This window comes from Solanum pennellii, chromosome 3 (genome assembly GCF_001406875.1).
Source record: "Solanum pennellii chromosome 3, SPENNV200".
Classification (NCBI taxonomy): domain Eukaryota; kingdom Viridiplantae; phylum Streptophyta; class Magnoliopsida; order Solanales; family Solanaceae; genus Solanum; species Solanum pennellii.
The window spans coordinates 8870439-8889877 of NC_028639.1; the positions used below are offsets into that span (position 1 = coordinate 8870439).

Genomic DNA, 19439 nt, shown 5'->3' on the forward strand with positions numbered 1-19439 from the left:
CCATGCATTCTTACAATTAACTCAACATGCACAAATATGGAGCATTATCAATTAACTAAATCATGATATTAACCCAACACATAAGCAACCCAAATCAACACTTGTGTAATGCAAAGAATAGAACCACATAACTCTATCCAAAACTAAGCACCACATGAAGTCACTTACTACATGCATATAACATAACCTCATACTTTGTCATAACATGTTTGATCCATAAGATCATAGATAACATGACATACATAAAATGTAATCAACTTAATCATACAAGAACACTACTAAGACCATCCCGTGGGATCCCACATGTGCAATGAGTAGAGAAGTCTCATACCCTCCCTCACCCTATGTAGTAACCTTTAAGACAAGCCCTAATAATAGTTCACATACTTGGCTTATTCATTTACTTTTTTTACATTTGGGAAGGAAGTGCAATAACCGACATGAGACCATGTGAGCTACATGGAATCGATGTTCTACTCCCACACCAAAAAGAGAGGGTTAACACTTGTCTAAGGTACAACCATTCTTACATAGCTATCTAGGTGGATCCACTAAGTTATAGTCATATGTGGCATATAGTTAAGGGTCAAGGAGATTACTACTAGAAACCTTGACTTGCTAAATGGGGAAGTTTAGATCTCATGAGACAACACATATCTTGGGAATTCAGACTTTCAAAACATGACGAAAACCATGTGGAAGGCCGGACTTACTAAACGTGAGACCTCCTTCTCATTTACATGCCCTTTCGGTGCTAAGCATTTATTCCATTTAGTAATCATCAAACTCATCATACAAGATCACATTAGTCCTTCTAGACCCCACGTGAACATCTCATCATAATAGCTCATAGGTATTCATAAGTGAGAACTATATTTTCACTTTAAAAACCATATACAAATACAAATGAGTAAACATTTCACTCAACACTTTATTATAATCATGATAAACTACTTTCAATCATATAATAATCATACCATAACATACTTGCATATTTCACATCCAATTCAATAGTCTAGGGTTAAGGGATGAGGAATACCTGCTATCAATATCACAACCACACGTTAGACATAGAAGCATTACAATCTAAGTAACTCATACTTCATAACTGAATTCAAGAAGAACCAATCTTCATACCTTCTTTCCCTTTCTTTTCCTTCATAATTCAATTACTAAAGAATACATAACCAATGCATAATCAAGGTAAATTCAAGAAGTAATGCATAGCAATTATCATTCTACATAATCATATAATCATTATTTTCCACGAATACCATAGAATTCCAAGATAAAGTGAGTTTAGGGAAGAAGAGGGGTTCAAGGAGAAATCTTGAGTGATTATCAACAATTAACCCTAATTACTTAGTTAAACAATGATAAAAGACCATAATTCATCACAGTTAAATAACAATTTCATTTTGAAAAGAGAACCCATGTCTAGATTGAAACCTTAGTTTTGGGGAAGTTGAAAACCATTTTTGAAAGGGCCTCTTGGGGAAAGGAATCCCAAGAGTGAAAGAAATCATACCTTAGGGATGATACTTCCACGAATTTAAGATGAAATCCTTCGTGAACTCATCCTTTCCTTGGATCTCTAGTGTTCCTTAAATGGAGGTTTGAGTTTGGGAAGAGAGAAGCTAAAGAGAAGTTAGAGAGATGTGGGTTTGGGAAATAATGGGGTGTTAAGTTAGTTTAGTGAGGTTTGACCTTTATATAGTCCCTCAACTAACCACTCATTAACCCTTAATTAATCACCTAACTAATTAACTCCCTAATTTAAAACTTGGCAGTCGACTTTGGACCTTCAAACGACGGTTGCCCGTTGACTGGGCGTCGATCGAACGACGGTGCCATACTGTCAAGCCGTCATTTAATTTAGAGACTATGTTTTTGGCCTTTTGGGGAAAATGGTTAAGTTTCAACCAATGGAGCCATCGACGGCTTGTCATTTGGCTCGTGGATGCACACTGTCCAATTTGACAGTTTTGGGTCCAAGGACCCCTAGGGTGGTCCTTGGGGAGTCGTGCCTAGAAGTTAAACATGACAACTAGACGTCGTGGTCGTTTCTTAACATTTGACTCTATCACTTCCTACTTAATTTCCATACACTATTTTAGACTTAGAAACAGTGTTTTAAGTCTTAGTTCATCTAGTGAGGATCTAGACCAAGTCATATATTTTCGAAGTGTACATTATCCCATCCCCCCCGCCCCACCCTTAGGAACATTTGTCCCTGAATGACATCTGAACTTATCTTCTTAAGAGAGGAAAGACTCAATACTAGCAGCATAACCAATAGCATAAACAAATCATAATGAGTCATAGTTCATAGGAGTATTTCATAGCTCCATTAAATACATAACATGACATTACACATAGCAACTCAATTCACATATAAGAGCTCCATACTTAATATCTCATAATGAAGAACTGTCTTATCAATATCAACATGAGCTCAATCATGAACATCAAGAGTTACCATGAAACTAACATGCTCCCTACTATTTTCTTGGAGACAACTATACACATACATATAAGTGCAAATTAAACAACAAGAGCATTTTTCATAAAAAAAAACAATCTAACATAAACCTTTACAAAGATATGCACGTAACAGTAAGGCAGGTCAAATTCACATATTCATTATTTCCACATTTAAGGGGATCACTAAGCTCAACTTTGGCTAGAATTTTGAGAAAAGATATGAGGGTAACGGGACTTCATGTCGACCTCGGCCTTCCATGTTGCTCCCTCAACTAGGTGGTTCCTCCATAGGACTTTTACGGACGACACCTCCTTATTCCTCAAATTTTTGACTTGTGATCTAGAATTTCAACCGGAACCTCTTCATAGGCAAGGTCTTTCTTCACACCTAACCCTTCAAGCAGGAGAATGGATACGGGGTCATCCATACACTTCTTAAGCGTAGAGACATAAAATACGGGATGAACCAGGCTAGTTCACTTGGTAACTCCAACTCAAAAGCAACCTTTCTGACCCATTTCACTATCTCATAGGGACCCACATACCGGGAACTAAGCTTCCCATTTTTGACAAATCGCATCACCCCTTTCATAGGTGAAATCTTCAAGTCGATCATATCCCCTACTTCAAATTGAAGATCTCTTCTTCTATTGTCGGCATTGGATTTTCGTCAACTATAGGTTGTTTTCAACCTATCCCTTTTCATCTGAACATTCTCTGAGGCTTCATAGATCATCTTGGGACCAAGGAGTGAAGACTCTCCTACCTCAAACCACCCAATAAGAGACCGACACCTCCTAACATAGAGTGCTTCAAAAGGGGCCATGGAAATACTCGAATGGTAGCTATTATTATAAGAGAACTCAATAACCGGTAGGTGATCATCCCAACTTCCTTTGAAATCAATAACACAAACTCTTAGCATATCTTCTAGGGTTTGAATGATACGCTCTGCTTGACCATCCGTTTGAGGATGAAAAGCGGTGCTAAGTTTCACTTGAGTACCTAACCCCTTTTGAAAAGACCTCCAAAAACAAGAAGTGAATTGGGCACCCCTATCCGAAATGATGCACAAAGGGATACCATGCAAACTCACAATCTCATCAAGGTACAACCTTGCATACTCTTTCGCCAAATAAGTAGACTTAACGGGGATAAATTGAGAGGATTTCATCAACCTATCCATAATAACCCATATTGAGTCATTTTGCCTACGTATCCGAGGCAAACCCACTACGAAGTCCACATTAATGTCTTCCCACTTCCTAGTTGGAACATTCATTACTTGAGGCAAACCACTTGGCTTTTGATGTTCAGCATTTACTTGTTGATAATTTGGGCACCTAGCCACAAATTCTGCCACGTACCTTTTTCAAACCTTCCCACCAATAGACTTCTTGAAGATCATGGTACATTTTGGTGGCACCCGGATGTATACAATATCGGGACTCATGAGCTTCTTCTAAAATTTGAACCTCCACTTTATCAACATCTGGTACACACGATCTACCTTAGTACCTAAGTACCCCCATCTCCCTGTGGGAGAATGACTCATTAAACTTGCTAAGGACCGATTCCTTCAATTATATCAATACAGGATCAAGATGTTGCTTAGACTTCACCTCAACCACTAAAGATGATTCAGAATTATGATGAACCATAGAACCTCCGTTTTGAGAAACTTCCAACCGAAAACACAAACGAGCCAATCTATGAACATCTTCAACTAGCTCTTTTTTACTTTCCTCAATATGAACCACACTACCCATGGTCATACTTAAAGCATCTTCCACCACATTGGCCTTGTCGGGGTGGTAGAGAACACTCATGTCGTAATCCTTCAATAGTTCCAACCATCTTCGTTGTCAGAGATTCAACTTCTTTTGGGTGAACACATATTGAAGGCTTTTGCGGTCAGTAAATATATCCACATGGACACCATAAAGATAATGTCTCCATATTTTCAAGTCAAACACCACAGCCGCCAATTCAAGGTCATGAGTTGGGTAGTTCTTTTCATGCACCTTGAGTTAACTAGAGGCATAAGCTATCACCTTACCATGTTGCATAAGGACACAACCCAAACATACTCGAGAAGTGTCGCACTATACCACAAATCCTTTGGTACCCTCTGGTAAGGCCAACACCGAAGCGGAGGTAAGTTTATCTTTCAAATCTTGGATACTTCTTTCACAAACTTTCGACCACTCAAACTTAACTTTCTTTTGGGTCAAGGTCGTCAAAGGAGAAGAGATAGATGCAAACCCATCAACAAATATCCTATAATACCCGGATAAACCCAAGAAACTTCGAATATTGATTGGATTCAAAGGTCTAGTACAATTCTTAACCGCTTCCATTTTATTTGGATCGGCCTCTATTCCCTCACTTGAAACAATGTGACCACGGAAAGCAACCGATCTCAACCAAAACTCACACTTACTATATTTAGGAAAGATTTTTTATGTTCCTTGAGGACTTACAATACTAACCTCAAATGATCCATATGCTCATCCTCACTCTTACAGTAAAAATATCATAAATGAAGACAATAAAAAAGAAGTCAAGGTAATATCGGAACACTCTATTCATAAGGTCCATGAAAGTTGTCGAGGCATTGATTAGACAAATAGACATGACTAGGGACTCATAATGACCATACCTAGTTCCGAAAGTCGTTTTAGGTATGTCCTCCCTCTAACCCTAAGTTGGTGATAAGCCGACCTTAAGTCAATCGTAGAAAAGTAGCTTTCCCCTTGTAATTGATCAAACAAATCGTTAATCCTAGGGAGAGGATACTTGTTCTTTATGGTAATATTATTTAGTTGATGATAGTCGACAAACAACATCAGATTACCCCAAGGAGAAATACTACGTCTTATGAAACCCTTGTCAAGTGAATAGGGATTGAGTTATACCCCTTCCATTCTAATACGGGTTCATTTGGGAATTGGAACTTGACTACCCTTGTTCTACAATCTATAGAAGCAAAACAAGAATGCAACCAATCCATCCCCAATATGACATCAATGTCAACCATATCAAATTCTATCATGTCAACCAAAGTAACTCTATTGGGCAATGATATAGGACAACTCCAAAAGACTCCTCTAGCCACAACGGAGTCACCCACCAGGTTGTAACCGAAAAAAGGTTCCATCAGAATATCGGGTAATACATTGAACTTTCTAGCTACTAGAAGAGTTATAAATGATAAGGTAGCACCGGGATCTAGTAAAGCATAGACATTAATAGATAACACTTGTAACATATTGGTGACGACATCCAGAGACTCCTCTTGATTAACCTTAGAGTGGAGAGCACAGAAGTGATTCTTCTTAGGAGCATCGAGATTGGGAGCACTTAATTGTGCCTGGGCATTTTCTCTCCCTTTAACCTTCATCATAGGGTAATCCCTCTTCATGTGACCACGTTTCCACAACTACATCAATTTCCCGTACCAACTAGACACTTGTCTTCATGTTTTCTACCACATTTAGCACACGTAGACTTCTCAACATAAGGACCACTACCTTTCTCCTCCTTAGGCTTGGGTGTAGACCCTTTAACTTTATTAATCCTTGGAGTTATCGAAGGGATTTGATTGGGGAACATCTTTTGGAACCTTGGCTTATCTTGCATCTCAAATATAACCCTAGAAGAATATCTTTCTTCATCCCTTGTCCTCTTCAATTCCTTACCAACTTGCTTAAACTTTTGTTCCTCAATTTTTTCGGCACATGTTAGGAATCAACATCGCCGACCTACATTCATTAACCACGAGATCGGATATCCCCATAACAAATTTTTTCATCTTGTCCCTAGAATCCGTCATAATAGTGAAGAGCACACTTAGATAGTTGAGTGAACTTGAGACTATACTCCTTCACACTCATACCCCCTTGGCGTAGGGTGATGAATTCTTGAATCTTCCCCTCCCTTAGTTCCAAGAGAAAGAACCTATCAAGAAAAGTCATCTTGAAATCCCCATAAGTAATCCATCCTTGTCTAACCGGCCTCTCATCCTTCCATTGTTCATACCAAACTTGAGCCACATTTTTGAGTTGGTATGCGACTAATTTTGCCTTTTCTTGAGAAGACACCCCACAAAATCTAGTACTTGAACACTTCATCAATGAACCCTTGTGGGTCCTCCTCCACCTTAGTGCCAAAGAAAGTAGGGGGATTCATCCTTGTGAAGTCCCTTATCCTTGATACGGTGGTGCTAGCATTGGGTTTCTCTTGGACCCTAGAATCCATAGCAACTTCAGTAGCCAACATTTGAGTCAAGGTATGAATGGCCTGCCCTTATATCAATATTATACATAGCCCCTTCTTTAATAGGAACTTGAGGGTTTTGAGGAGCTGGAGGGGGAACCGCCTCATTCACATTCTCCTCTTCGACCCTTCGAGCGTTATTCATTTTTGTATTAATTTTCTATAATAACAAGAAAGAGATTAGAAGATAAGGACATGTAGAATTAAGACTCTACAAACACGACTTCAAGAATACCAACAAGGTGAGACTTTCGTAGGCATCACATAGCCTCTCATTCATAATTGTGGTACGCTTCACAATCATGAACATGACTTTACTTGACGTGGTTTTGTGAGACATCAATCCCAAGATTATTCAACCTTATGCTCTAACACCAAGTTTGTCACGAACGAGGAGCACCCCATAGAAGTAACCAACGTCTTCTTCCTCGAAGAGGACTTAGACTAGCCCTTAGCATTCATCATTAAATATCATAGGTCAAAAATGCGGAAAATTTAAAAAAATTTACAGAGTGAGGTATATATAGACCTCCCGCATATCATATGTGGAGTTTACTTAGACTCCTCATTTATGAAGCTTACATAGGATTCTCGTTGAGGCAACATAACCAATATATAAGAATTTGTCTCATACTTTGTCTTACATTAAACCATCTAAAATGAAGTATAACATTGGGGCATAGCCCTTATGCAAGTACATATTGCCACATATGACTTACAACAAATGTCTTAAAGAATAGGCAAGAAACAAATGTCTTTAGACAATAACAATTCTAATAAGGTAGAGCAAATGGCACCCTCCTCGAACTTGAGGACTCACCGACAACCTGGAGGAAAAGTGCAAATCTTCTTGCAAAGTGGACTAGAAGCTCTTCAATGGCGGGAAGCTACTATGTTGGGAAAAATGGAAGAAATATGGGTTAGTATACCACATATACTAAGTATGATTCCTATGCATAAAATCATCAATTCATGAGAAAAAGGCAACATTTAGTCAAAACCATGCATTCTAACAATTAACTCAACAAGCACATATATTGAACATTACAAATCAACTAAATCATGATATTAACCCAACACAGAAGCAACCCAAAGAAACACTTGTGCAATGCCAAAAATAGAACCTCATAACCCTATCCAAAGTTAAGCATCACATCAAGTCACTTACTACATGCATACAACATAACCTCATACTTTGTCATTACATGCTTGATCCATAAGATCATAGATAACTTGACATACATAACATGTAATAAACTTAATTATACAAGAACACTACTAATAACATCCCTTGGGATCCCACATGTGCAATGAATAAGAGAATTCACATACCCTCCCTCACCCTATGTAGTAACCTTTAGGATAACCCCTAATAATAGTTCACATACTTGACTTGTTCATTTAGTTTTTTTACATTTGGGAAGGAAAAGCAATAACCGACATGAGACCATGTAAAATACATAGAATCCAGTGTTCTACTCCCACACTGAAAAGAGAGGGTTAACACTTGTCTAAGGTGCAACCATTCATACATAGCTATATAGGTGGATTCGCTAAGCTATAGTCTTATGTGGGCACATATTTAAGGGTCAAGGAGATTTCTACTAGAAACCTTGACTTGCTAATGTGGAGGTTTCCATCTCATGAGACAACACATATCTTGGAAATCCGAACATTCTAAACGTGAAGATACCCATGTGGGAGGCCGGACTTACTAAACGTGAGACTTCCATCTCATTTACATTCCTTTTCTGTGCTAAGTATTTTTCCCTTTAGTAATCATCATACTCATCATACAATATCACATTAGTCTCTTCTAGACCCCTATGTGAACATCTCATCATAATAGCTCATAGGTATTCATAAGTGAGAACTATCCTTTCACTTTAGAAACCACATACAAATACAAGTGAGTAAACCTTTCACTCAACACTTTATTATAATAATGAGAAACTACTTTCAATCATATAATAATCATACCATAACATACTTGCATATTTCATATCCAATTCAATAGTCTAGGGTTAAGGATAAGGAATACCTGCTATCAACATCACAACCACACGTTAGACATAGAAGCATTACAATCTAAGTAACTCATACTTCATAACTGAATTCAAGAAGAACCAATCTTCATACCTTCTTGCCCTTTCTTTTCCTTCATACTTCAATTACGAAAGAATACATAAACAATGAATAATCAAGGTAAATTCAAGAAGTAATGCATAGCAATTATCATTCTACATAATCATATAATCATTATTTTCCACGATTACCATAGACAAGATAAAGTGAGTTTAGGGAAGAACAAGGGTTCAAGAGGATATCTTGAGTGATTATCAACAATTAAACCTAATTACTTAGTTGAACAATTAGAAAAGACCATAATTCATCACAATTAAATAACAATTTCGTTTTGAAAAGAGAACCCATTTCTAGATTGAAACCTTATCTTTGGGGAAGTTGAAAACCATCTCTCAAAGGGCCTCTTGGGGAAAGGAATTCCAAGAGTGAAAGAGATCATACCTTAGGGATGATCTTGCCATGAATTTGAGATGAAATCCTTGGTGAATTGGTCCTTGACTTGGAGCTCTAGTGTTCCTTCAATGGAGGTTTGAGTTTGGGGAGAGAGAAGCTAAAGAGAAGTTAGAGAGATGTGGGTTTGGGAAATAATGGAGTGTTGTTAAGTTAGTTTAATGAGGTTTGGCCTTTCTATAGTCCCCAACTAACCTAATTAAGCACCTCTTAACCTTAATTAATCACCTAACTAATTAACTAATTAACTCCCTAATTTTAAAATTGGTAGTTGACTTTGGACCTTCAAACGACGGTCGCCCGTTGATGGGGCATCGATCAAACAATGGTGCCGTACTAACAAGCCATCGTTTGATTCAAAGACTATGTTTTTGGACATTTTGGTAAAATGGCTAAGTGTCAATCTACGGATCCATCAACGGCTCGTCGATTAAATGACGGCTCGTCACTTGGCTCGTGGATGCACACTGTCCAATTTGACAGTTTTGGGTCAAATCGAAGGGTCCTCTGCAAGGACCCTTTGGGTAGTCCTTGGAGAGTCGTTCCCAGACGTTTCGACCCTAAACATGCTCTAATACTTATTTAGTACCTTTTTACCAAATTTTACTAAATTACGACTCTTAAAACCCATTGAAACATGCCAAGGCACACTAGCACACATCTCACAATTCTTCGGACGTCGTGGTCGTTTCTTAACATCTTGACTCTAACACTTCCTACTTAGTTTCCATACACTATTTTAGGCTTAGAAACCATTTTTTAAGTCTTAGTTCATATAGTGAGGCTCTAGCCAAGTCATAGATTTTCGAAGTGTTACACTTTTTTCAAATTTATCATACAATACCTATATTTTTCAGAGGATAAATTTTTAAAGGGGCCAATTAGAATCACCGACATATGTTTTTCAAAGGATAAATTTTAAGGCACTTTTTTACCACATTATTTTCAAAAGTTGGCAAATAGAGAAAGACAAAGATGGTTAGTTTATTTCAAAGATTTGAATAGGTATTTTGTTTGTGTTGTAAGTTACTTAATGTGACCTTTAATGTAAAGAATAATAAGTTAGCTAATGAAGGTAGTATATATTGGAAACTACTAAGCTTAGAACTCATGAAACAACTAACCAACATATTATTAATATGAGTTCATGGATGGATATAGAATTTAGATTGTGTGATAATAAAACAATCGATGAAAACATTCAAAATCAAATTAATAGAGATAGAGAACATTGAAAAAATGTATCGTCAAGAATTACTTCTATCATAAAAACTCTTGGAAAAAATACTTTGACATTTAGGGGTAAAATGAAAAAATTATATCAAGAAAATAACGGCAACTTCTTGAGCATTATTGAAATGATTACAGAATTTGATCCAATTATGCAAGAACATATTCGATGAAGCAAACATGATGAAATTCATAATCATTATCTTGGACATAATATACAAAATGAATTGATGAATTTATTGGCAAATGAAATTACGAACAAGATTATTGAAAAAGTTTTTTTAAAAAAAATAAAGTATTTCACTATCATACTTGAGTGCACGCTGGATACAAGTCATCAAGACCAAATGTCTTTTATAATACAGAGTGTAGATATTTTGCTACTTCAACAAGTTTAACAGATTATTTCTTAGAATTCATAAAAGTGGATGATACAAGTGGAAAGTGTCTTTTTGAAGTTATTTTAGATGAAATAAAATGCGTTGGACTTGATATTGATAATTTAAGAGTATAATGATATGATAACAGGTCTAATATGAAGGGAAAACAATAAGGAGTGCAAAAACGACTTTTGATATAAATTCTAGATCATTTTATATACCATGTGGTTGCCATAATTTAAATTTGGTATTTCGTGATATGGTTAATTTTTGTAAAAAACCAATATCGTTCTTTGGAGCGGCACGACGTATATATTCACTATTTTCTTCGTCTACTAAGTGGTGTAAATTTTTAAAAGATAGTGTACCTACTTTAACTCTTAAATCATTGTCACAAACACGATAAGAAAGTCGTACTGAAAGTGTTAAAGCAATAACATTTTATACTCTACAAATAAGAGAAGCTTTATTTAAATTATAAGAAGTTAGTGATGATCCAAAAATTAAAAGTGGAGCTAATTGTTTATCAATTTTTGAGCTTGAAAATTTTGAATTTGTATTGGGTACGACTATTTGGTATGATGTATTACTACTGTAAATTCAATTAACAAAAGTTTACAATCAAAACATATGAATATTGATGTCCCTATAGATCAATCAAGAGGTTTAATTTCTTTTTTTAAAACATATAGAGAAGAAAGATTTAGAAGTGCTATAATTTCGGTCAAGAAAATTGCATTAGAGATGAATATAGAACTTGAATTTCGTAATAAACATGTAGTTTACAGAAGAAAACAATTTGATGAAAATGTTGATAATGAAATCACACGATCTCTTGAATAATCATTTAGAGTTGATTACTTCTTATATATAATAGACTAAACCATTTTTTCACTTCAAAATAGATATGAACAATTTGAAGTATATATTCATATTTTTTGTTTTCTATTTAGTGGGAAAAATTGAGATCATTAGATGTCGAGAATTTAAAAAAAATTGTCTTAATCTTGAATGTTCTGTAAAATATAATACTCATTTTGATATTGACTTATTTTTTGAATTAAAAGTATTAAGGAAAAAACATACAAATAAAAGACAATATTCTAATCGAGATACCAATTAAATAAAAAGACTTGATTCTTTTCCAAATGCTTATATTGCTTATAAAATCATTTGAACAAATCCTGCAACAGTTGTCTCAACAGAAAGAAGTTTTTCAAAATTAAAAATAATAAAATCTTATATAATATCAATAATGTCTAAAAGATTAAGTGGATTGACTATATTATCGATTGAAAGATACTTATTAGAATAGATTGACTACAAAACTTTTTTAACAAGTTTGCATCGCAAAAAACTAGAAAAATAGATTTAAAATAAAAACATATATAATTTTTAAAAAAAATTTAAGGAATCTAGTTTAATTTTGGCCTTAGGCCACCAAGGATTTGAGTCGCCTTATATATGGGCCATTTGGCTCCTTTAGGTTTGCATGGTAATTGGATTTATCCCTTATGTTATCTATATTTTAAGAAAAATTACGCGATTAAACAAACTTATACTACTTAATTACTCATCATAGTTATAGTTTGCTATAATTACCACATGCGACTAACATTAACCATTAATTACGTGGGCTGACTTCGAGTTGTATAATTAGTCACGTTTGTATAATTAGCCACATTCATATAATTCACAACTAACAATTCTTTGTTTGATTTATATTTCTATACAATGATTGTATTTGCATATGAGATAATTTCCTTTGGTTTCTCAGTTTTGTCACTTTATATATTCAATCTTTTTGTGTATAGCTTTCAAAAGTTTGTATAAACGTGTACTTTCTTTTTTATAATATAATTTATTTAATGTAACTATTTAAAGTTAATAAATTTATATTTATATCAATTCGTTATTTTGAGGTTTTTTTTCATATTTGTATAATTTTAAACTTAATATTGCTCAATCATGTAAAAACACAGAATTATACAAACGTACCCACGAATTATACAAACGAGATGCGAATATACAAATTATTGCCCTCTCTCACTTGCCTCTCTCCTCCCTCTCCCGATCTCGCTTGCTTCTCTCCTCTCTCTCTCAATCTTGCTCGTCTCTCTCCTCCCTCTCACAACCTAGCTCGCTTCTCTCCTCCTTCTCCCAATCTTACTTGTCATATATACAAAACCTATATGAATAATATTCAATTATCTAACAAATATACATACACAATTTACCTCTATCCCATTTCTATCCTCTCTCCTCCCTCTCTCAATCTCGCTCGCCTCTCTCCCCCCTCTCCCAATCTCGCTTGCCATATATACAGATACATATGTATAATACACAATTATCTACCTGATATACATGTATAATTACCTCTCACTCTCTCTATGTACTCTCTCGCTCGTATCTCTTCTCCCTCTCTCAATCTCTCTCATCACTCTCTTCTCTATAACATATAGCTACGAATTGTAATTAACAAATTATAACTATGAAGCATAATTAGGCTATTTTTGAGTGAATATATGCGAAAGTTCCTTTTTATCTTATGGACCAATTCAAGTTTTTTAAAACTGTAGTTATAAATTTGATAAAATATAATAATTTTCATAGATATAATTGATAAATTAAGAAATGCATTAATTTAAAGTCAAAATAAATTCATATTGCGAGAATAATCATTATATGAGATACAAACAGTTTCAAAAATCATGATAGAAATTATAAGTTTTATTTACATATGAAATAAATGACTGGTATATATATATATATATCTTAAACATGGTTATTTTAATCAAATTTTTGTATTTTAAAATCCTAATTCAAAATTCTGATTTTCAAAAATACAAACGACAGCGTATTACATGAGCCACAGCACGTGATGTTCGTTTGCTTCCCAAAAAGCAAAGAGATAGCAGTGAACATGGCAGTCCTGCTATGGCTGTTCCACTCTCCTCTGCCAAATTTCACACTTCAATTCTCACACAATCACTCCCCTCTTCTTCCTCTCGTTCTTTTTCCGTCGGAAAACGCTTCTGTTGCTCGTCGTCGTCAACTTCCATGGAACATCATGAATCGAAATTTAAGGAATTTCCTTATGCATCTGTTCCGCATAGAAAGTTAATGGTGGAACTTGTATCGACTGTGGAGAATCGTCTTGGAGAATCTCTACTTCCTTGTACTCTGCCTTCTCATGTGCAGTATTTTGAGAATGAATCTGCTACTGCTCATGCTTCTCTCTATGTCAGATCTGGAAATTCCTCTTCTGAGGTACTCTCCGACTGCCTCCTCAATTGATTCTACTATTTATTACCTATTCATTCATTTCTGCAGTTGTGCCAATTATATGTAGTATGATATAGGAATTACTTCCTGTTGGATGTTTTGTTGTAGTATATACAGAATGAATAACAAATCTATGGACAAAGAAATTGATTTTTATAATAATAAAGTGTGATACCAATAGTTTAGAACCCTGATTCGCAAGGAAAAGTTTGTCTTAGGACTTAATGACGACACTGAAGTGCACATTAAGCGAAGCGAAATGCTCAACATGTGTGAGCCTTGCTTCAAGGCTTGAGCATGCTTAAAGCATGCCTTTTACAACATCGTTGCATCACTCCTATGTGAGACCAAAAAAAATGCGCCAAGAATTTTGTCCTAATGCCCTTCAATATGAATGAATACACTACTATCTTGTACATAGTGAAGGTGATAAAGAAAACAAGAAAATTATTATGTACTATAGAATAATGATTGAGAAAGCTAGATCTTGTCTTCTAATTTAGTGGATTTGGCTTATGCAGAAGAGTTAATCCATTACACATTGTGCTTTTGTAGATTTTCCTTTTTACTATGTATGCTAATTCTTTTAATAGTAGTAACATGAATTGAAATGCCAAATACTTATCTCTATAATGTGATGATGGGAGTTAAGAAGATCAGCAAATGTATTCTGGTTTTATTCACCCAATGAAGTCAGACAAGATTTTTATCAAATCTGTTTCCTTTGAGCTAATTTCAAATTGAGTATTTCTTGTTCAAGCTATATATCTTGCACTTTCTAGTAAATAACAATCCATTCGTTACAATTAAAAAATATATAGCAAACGCAATTCGTGAATGTGCTGCAAACTCCCACTAATATTTTAATAGTTTGCAGTGTGTTCTGTGAAATACATCTCAACTAGTTTTTCTGTGATCTTGTCAAAGTAGTTTGATCTCTGCTTCTTCCCCCTTCCATAGCTTCAGGAGTTGTAGGGGGAAAATTCATATGATCTGCAATCTCACCTTCTCACCATTACCATTCCCAACTTCAATATCTGGCGGCACTGAGTTTCCCATCTGAATAGGTGCTGAGGTAAGTTGTGAACTAGTATCGAATCTGGAACAATAGAAGTTTCTTGCTCTGGTTTAAAATTCTGTGCACATCTAAGGATTTCATAGTGTATGACCCAATGTGAATGAATGACTTGAAAATATGTTATTGAAGTCTGTTTTGTTACAGAAAGTCAATGTAAACAGTGTTGTAGTCGTAGTATGCAATCTCGGCTCTTCCTTTCAATTGAAATTGACTCACAAAAATTTTCCTTAGTTCTTTCATAGTAGGTTCCTTTGATAAATTTTACCCACAATAGTCATTTGCAATTATTAGCCAAATTCACGAAATAGTCATCAGCAGAGAAATATATGGGTGGCTTACCGAGATGAGTCTCATGCCTAATTTCAACAGGAGCTTCGGCGATTGAGGCAATTGCTAAATCAGCTTGAACCTTTCTCTAAAGGTTGGTTTTGATGGAGTCGCACCCTTTTACCTTTCCCTGCTTAATTGGGATGTTTCTGTTGGAGTTGAATATTGGGGTTCTGATCTGGGCTTGAAAGATTGGTTATAGCAGGATCTTTATCAGTGGCAGCAGGGTTATGATCAGTTTCATTGATGTTGGTCGCGTCAACCGATTTCAATTTTGAAGAGGGTGTGTGAAATCTGAGGACACCTTTGGCTGAGGGGTTAAATGATTTTGGTGGGTGGATTTTGAATGGGTAGTATTTTCCTGTTGAGGTGTTGCATGCGTGATCTGCAAAAGAGTAGGCTGAGTGTTAATAGCATGTTGGAGGTTCTGGTGAACTATTAGGGGCAAGCTGTAGGAGTTTATTATTGTCCATGTGTTGTTCCTCTGAAGGATTGGAAGAAATAGGGGATGATGTTTTATTGGTGTTGTGGTTGTTGGTACTAGAAGGAGTTGATTTTGGTGTGTTTGGGATTATTCGGGTGGATTGGTTCAAACTAACCATAGGGGGTTGTAGGAGAGCAGGTGTGTTTTGCTGAGTTGTCGGTGTAGGAGAGGCTGCAGTTGGTTGAGATGAGTATGGATTGGATGTATAACTAGTGTTTTAGGTGGGTTCCGAAGCACAATTGGTGTTTGCTGAAAAGATCAATAGATCTTCACAGAGAGAAGCTAAGAGAGAATGTGCATCCAAAATTGACCAACCAATCTAACAGCTCGATTTCAAGAATTATCCTTGTTCATAATTTGTAGTTCTCTGCAAGTTGCATTCACCTGATGTCTTCTTGGGGAGTTATACATAAGGACTGCAAAAGCATCAGGGAGATAGCAATTTGGATCTGGCTTCTGTTCATTTATTCTTATCCAGTTCCATTCCTCCGCTTATAGTTAGTCATTCCATTGAGAGTTCTTTGACAAGTCTTGTTTCTCTTTGTGATTTAGTGTTCTTTTTCATGCCTATAATAAAAGATAAACTGGGAACATACAGTTAACTATTTCAACTTTCTCATCAGGAGTATAGGCAAGGTTAATATTTTTGCCTATTCTAAATTGTGACAGGTTGATTTCATACTTGGTAGTTGGGTTCACTGTAACTTACCCACCGGCGGAGCGTTGAATATTACAAGCCTTTCCGTATATTTGAGACCTTCAACTGATGCACCAAACTTCTTAATTGAAGTTATTCGAAGCAGTCCAACAACTCTCATCCTCATTCTTGATCTACCTCCGCGAAAGGACCTTGTCCAACATCCCGATTACCTCAAGACCTTTTATGAGGAAACACAATTAGATAAGCAGAGACAACTTCTCGAGAAGCTACCTGAGGTAAAGCCTTATTTCTCTTCTTCTCTATATATTCGAGCCCTTGTCTCTCCATCAGCTATCTTGGTTTCTATAGAAACCGAACCTTCCCAGGCCATTCGCATTGATGAAATTATTCAGGATCACATAAGTCCTGTTGCTAAGGTAATGCTGGATACATGGTTGAATCTGTGTGCTTGTACTGAGAGAAGATTGACAGATGATGAAAGTACAGATCTGGCTAAGAGGGATCAAATAATTAAGAATAAGACTATCGAGATAGATCTTGAATCAAGCTTCCCTAGACTTTTCGGGCAACAAGTAGCCAACCAGGTTTTAGGAGTACTAAGGGAAATCTATAACAGTTGAATTTCTTGGTCCTGCTGCTGTTTGATAGTGTGATAATTGTATGTAATCTTTATCATTCTTCAACATATAATACATTTAAAAAGATGTATATTGAGAATAACAATATGTATTTTACCAAGGTGTTATATCATATGCCACTTTGTAAAGGGGTCATATTCACTTCAACAGATCTAGAACTGGAACCGAACACGCATTACGGCATTAGAGAGAAAATTTTAATTAATTTTATTTTGATTTGATAAAATTGACGAGTAATTTAAGACAATCATTTACAATGAAGTGGACTATGAAGGGAGTGATAGACCATTTTTCCAATTGGATGGAATTGAGGATTTAGGCCCAAAAAAAGAAAAGAATACTTAAGTTTGACAAAGATTTATAAACATTTCTAAGTTGGGATAAAATATGAAGTTGTGAGAAAATTATTTGGGAGAATCCAACGACCAATAATGAAACACTGAAAGGGAGCACCCTATTTTAGGCAATATTACCAAGTTAGCAGCACCCTAATAAATAAAGTAATCTAAGTACTTGATCGATTTCTAATTACTTTGTCTTTTTTTTAGTGATTCTTAATTACTTATTCATTATAACAAATCAAGAATGGATAAATTTATTTTATCTATTATATTATTAATTAATTACTTTAAAAAATATATAATTTTTTTAAAATCTTAAATTTTTAATTCACCCGCTTCATAATAAGGGTAAAATGATAATCTCACTATGTCAATTATTATTTTCTTAACAGGTGTGCCAATTCAAAAATGGATAAGTAATTAGGGACAGAGGAATAAATAATTGAATTTGGGAGCTTATATCTATAGAGCTTCTTCATTAATGGTTTTCTTAGTAGGTATTTTATCATACGATACCATATCATGATATGGAATCGTGAGATGGAATCAGCATTTAAACATGCGATTTCATGTTGATTTTATCTCATTATTACGTATCATGAGATAGAATCTCATATTCTTCAAAAATCATGATATGGGAATTCCATATCATGATTTGAGATGTTTAAATACAAAAATTGATTCATAAGTTTATATTTTGTTAAAATAACCCACGTTTATATTTACTAACTATTTATTTATATATAAATAAAATTTACAATCATTTCATTACTTTTTAAAATTTATTATTCTCACAAACATAAATTTATTATTATTTTAAATTTGATGAATGTAAATGATAAATTATGAATTGATTTGGTGAATGTAAATAAGAATGGAGGGAGTAATATCTATTCTGTTTTTTCATGATAAGAAAAAATCTTCTCTTTTGGCTACATATGAAAATGTTTAAAGCAATTTAATATGAAAAAAGAAAACAATGATGATGTATGTTTGATAATCACTACTTCCATTATGTTGATTTTTGTACAAAATTAATGCACTAAAAACGTGTAATTGCACACAAGTGAAACAAGATCTAAACCATTATGATATTTAGACACAAGTGAAAATTGTCATAGCTTGTGCAATGTTACATAATTATTTGCAAGAATACCAAAGAATTGATGATATATTTATGGTTTATGAGCATGAAAATATAGTTGTTAATCATATTGACCAACAAATAATAATTCAGATTAACAATGTTGGTTTGCCTTCTGGTCATATGATAAGAAATGCAAGTTGAACGAGAGGAGATTGTTTGTACTATGTAGGGAAATATATTAAAAACTAGTACACTATAATTCATGATCAATTTTATTTATTGAATAAAAATTTGATCAATTAAAGTTAGATGAAACAATAACTTAAGTGGAAAACAAATAACTTTGTAATAATTTATTATGCAATTTTATTTGTATATTTGATAAGAATAAATAAACAATTGAACTATTTTAATAATTTTACAATTTATAAAATTCTTATGTTAATGAGAAAATATACTAACACAAAAATTCCATATCATTACTTCATATGGAATGCCAAACTGGCCATTAATCTCATACAATAATTATTCCATTTGTCACAAACTATGTGTCATGTTATTTTCTTATACATATTTTAAGAAAACATCAATTAAGATGAGTTTATTTGATTATCTCAATCTTTATTTATGG

At 34.7% G+C, this 19439-nt stretch overlaps 1 protein-coding gene across 1 annotated transcript; it reads left to right on the plus strand.

Annotated features, from left to right (window-relative positions):
* Positions 1–13794: 13794 nt before the first annotated feature.
* On the plus strand, positions 13795–17508 carry LOC107014711 (red chlorophyll catabolite reductase, chloroplastic). The gene is made up of 2 exons (XM_015214748.2): positions 13795–14177; positions 16751–17508. Exons 1-2 carry the CDS (start codon positions 13845–13847, stop codon positions 17360–17362), a joined length of 945 nt encoding a protein of 314 aa, XP_015070234.1. The 5' UTR covers positions 13795–13844; the 3' UTR covers positions 17363–17508.
* Positions 17509–19439: the final 1931 nt, after the last annotated feature.